Consider the following 1,175-nt stretch of genomic DNA (forward strand, 5'->3'; position numbering starts at 1 on the left):
CTAAGACGTTGTGTTAGCGTATTTAACGCTGTCCCGGATATTATTTTCCATGGCTGTTGTGAGCCATCCCTTCACCATGGCATCACACCTCATCCATAACATGTAATCCTTTGCTCCCTTTAATGGTTTCTCAATAGTCCCATCAACAAATTTGAATTTATTCTTGGCAAAGAGGAAATTTTCCATCTCCTGCAACCAGTCTGCATAATTGGAATCTGTGAGTACCTCATTAACGTGAATCTGTTTGGGAACATCAGACGGGTGAAGGTAGAATGGAGAATTGTGATCAATGGAAGAGCTGGAGCTTTCTCCGCTTTTGTCTTTTGTATCAGATCCTATCATCCTAGAAGAAGAAGAATATGATTATTTAGGGTTTTGAGTTCGCTCTGATACCATGTAGAATACGATGGAAATCAGATCTATTTCATTAAACAGCCAAATGGGCTTAAATAGGTACAAGAAGTAACAAAACTAACGTAAAGAAAGGGACGATAATAACCAATAGTTACATAGGATAAAAATTCAAGAAATATAATATTCTATAAAAATTACATAACAAACCAAAACTTGTGTTTATTGTATTCTCGTACCACTCAGACTGGCTCCAAGAAATAACTCCACGACTTAATCCACATCCCCATCTTGATTCCTGTCGCTAAAATGTATTCAGAAAAACAGATGAACGAAGAAATAAAATCAAAAAACAAACCAGAGACAGATTGAGAAAAAGTCAATTGATGGAATAACGATGGATTTGCTGAAGTGGGGAATAACGATGGATTTGCTGAAGGGCAGTGGTCAATGTGGAGGCCACAGAATGGATCGAATAACGATGGATTTGCTGAAGTGGGGGACTAAAACGCGACTAAAAGTAGTCTAAAGGATGGAAAAGACATAAATTTAAAACTAATGGACCATAATCATAAAAAGGTATTTTTTTAGTACAATGAAGACAAAACAGCAAAAATGGTAAATGTGGTATGCATTTTTTTTTGTTTTAGTTTAAATCATGGATTATTGGTCCTTTTGAACAACTTTGATCATGGTATTCGACCCTCACTAAACTGAGAAGACTACAATACCATTTTGATACTTTTTTATATTTTTTCTATTTAATTTAAAGATTTAGTGATAATAAATATGCTCTCTCTCTCTCTTTCTCTCTCTCTCTCTCT

The 1,175-nt window shown here is 35.2% G+C and overlaps 1 protein-coding gene across 1 annotated transcript; it reads right to left on the reverse strand.

Annotated features, from left to right (window-relative positions):
* On the reverse strand, nucleotides 1-342 carry LOC145008487 (uncharacterized). Its single transcript, XM_078967087.1, has one exon. It carries the CDS (start codon nucleotides 340-342, stop codon nucleotides 1-3), a length of 342 nt encoding a protein of 113 aa, XP_078823213.1.
* Nucleotides 343-1,175: the final 833 nt, after the last annotated feature.

The sequence above is a fragment of the Lactuca saligna genome, chromosome 1, assembly GCF_052625555.1.
Source record: "Lactuca saligna cultivar CGN05327 chromosome 1, ASM5262555v1, whole genome shotgun sequence".
In the NCBI taxonomy this organism is placed as follows: Eukaryota; Viridiplantae; Streptophyta; class Magnoliopsida; order Asterales; family Asteraceae; genus Lactuca; species Lactuca saligna.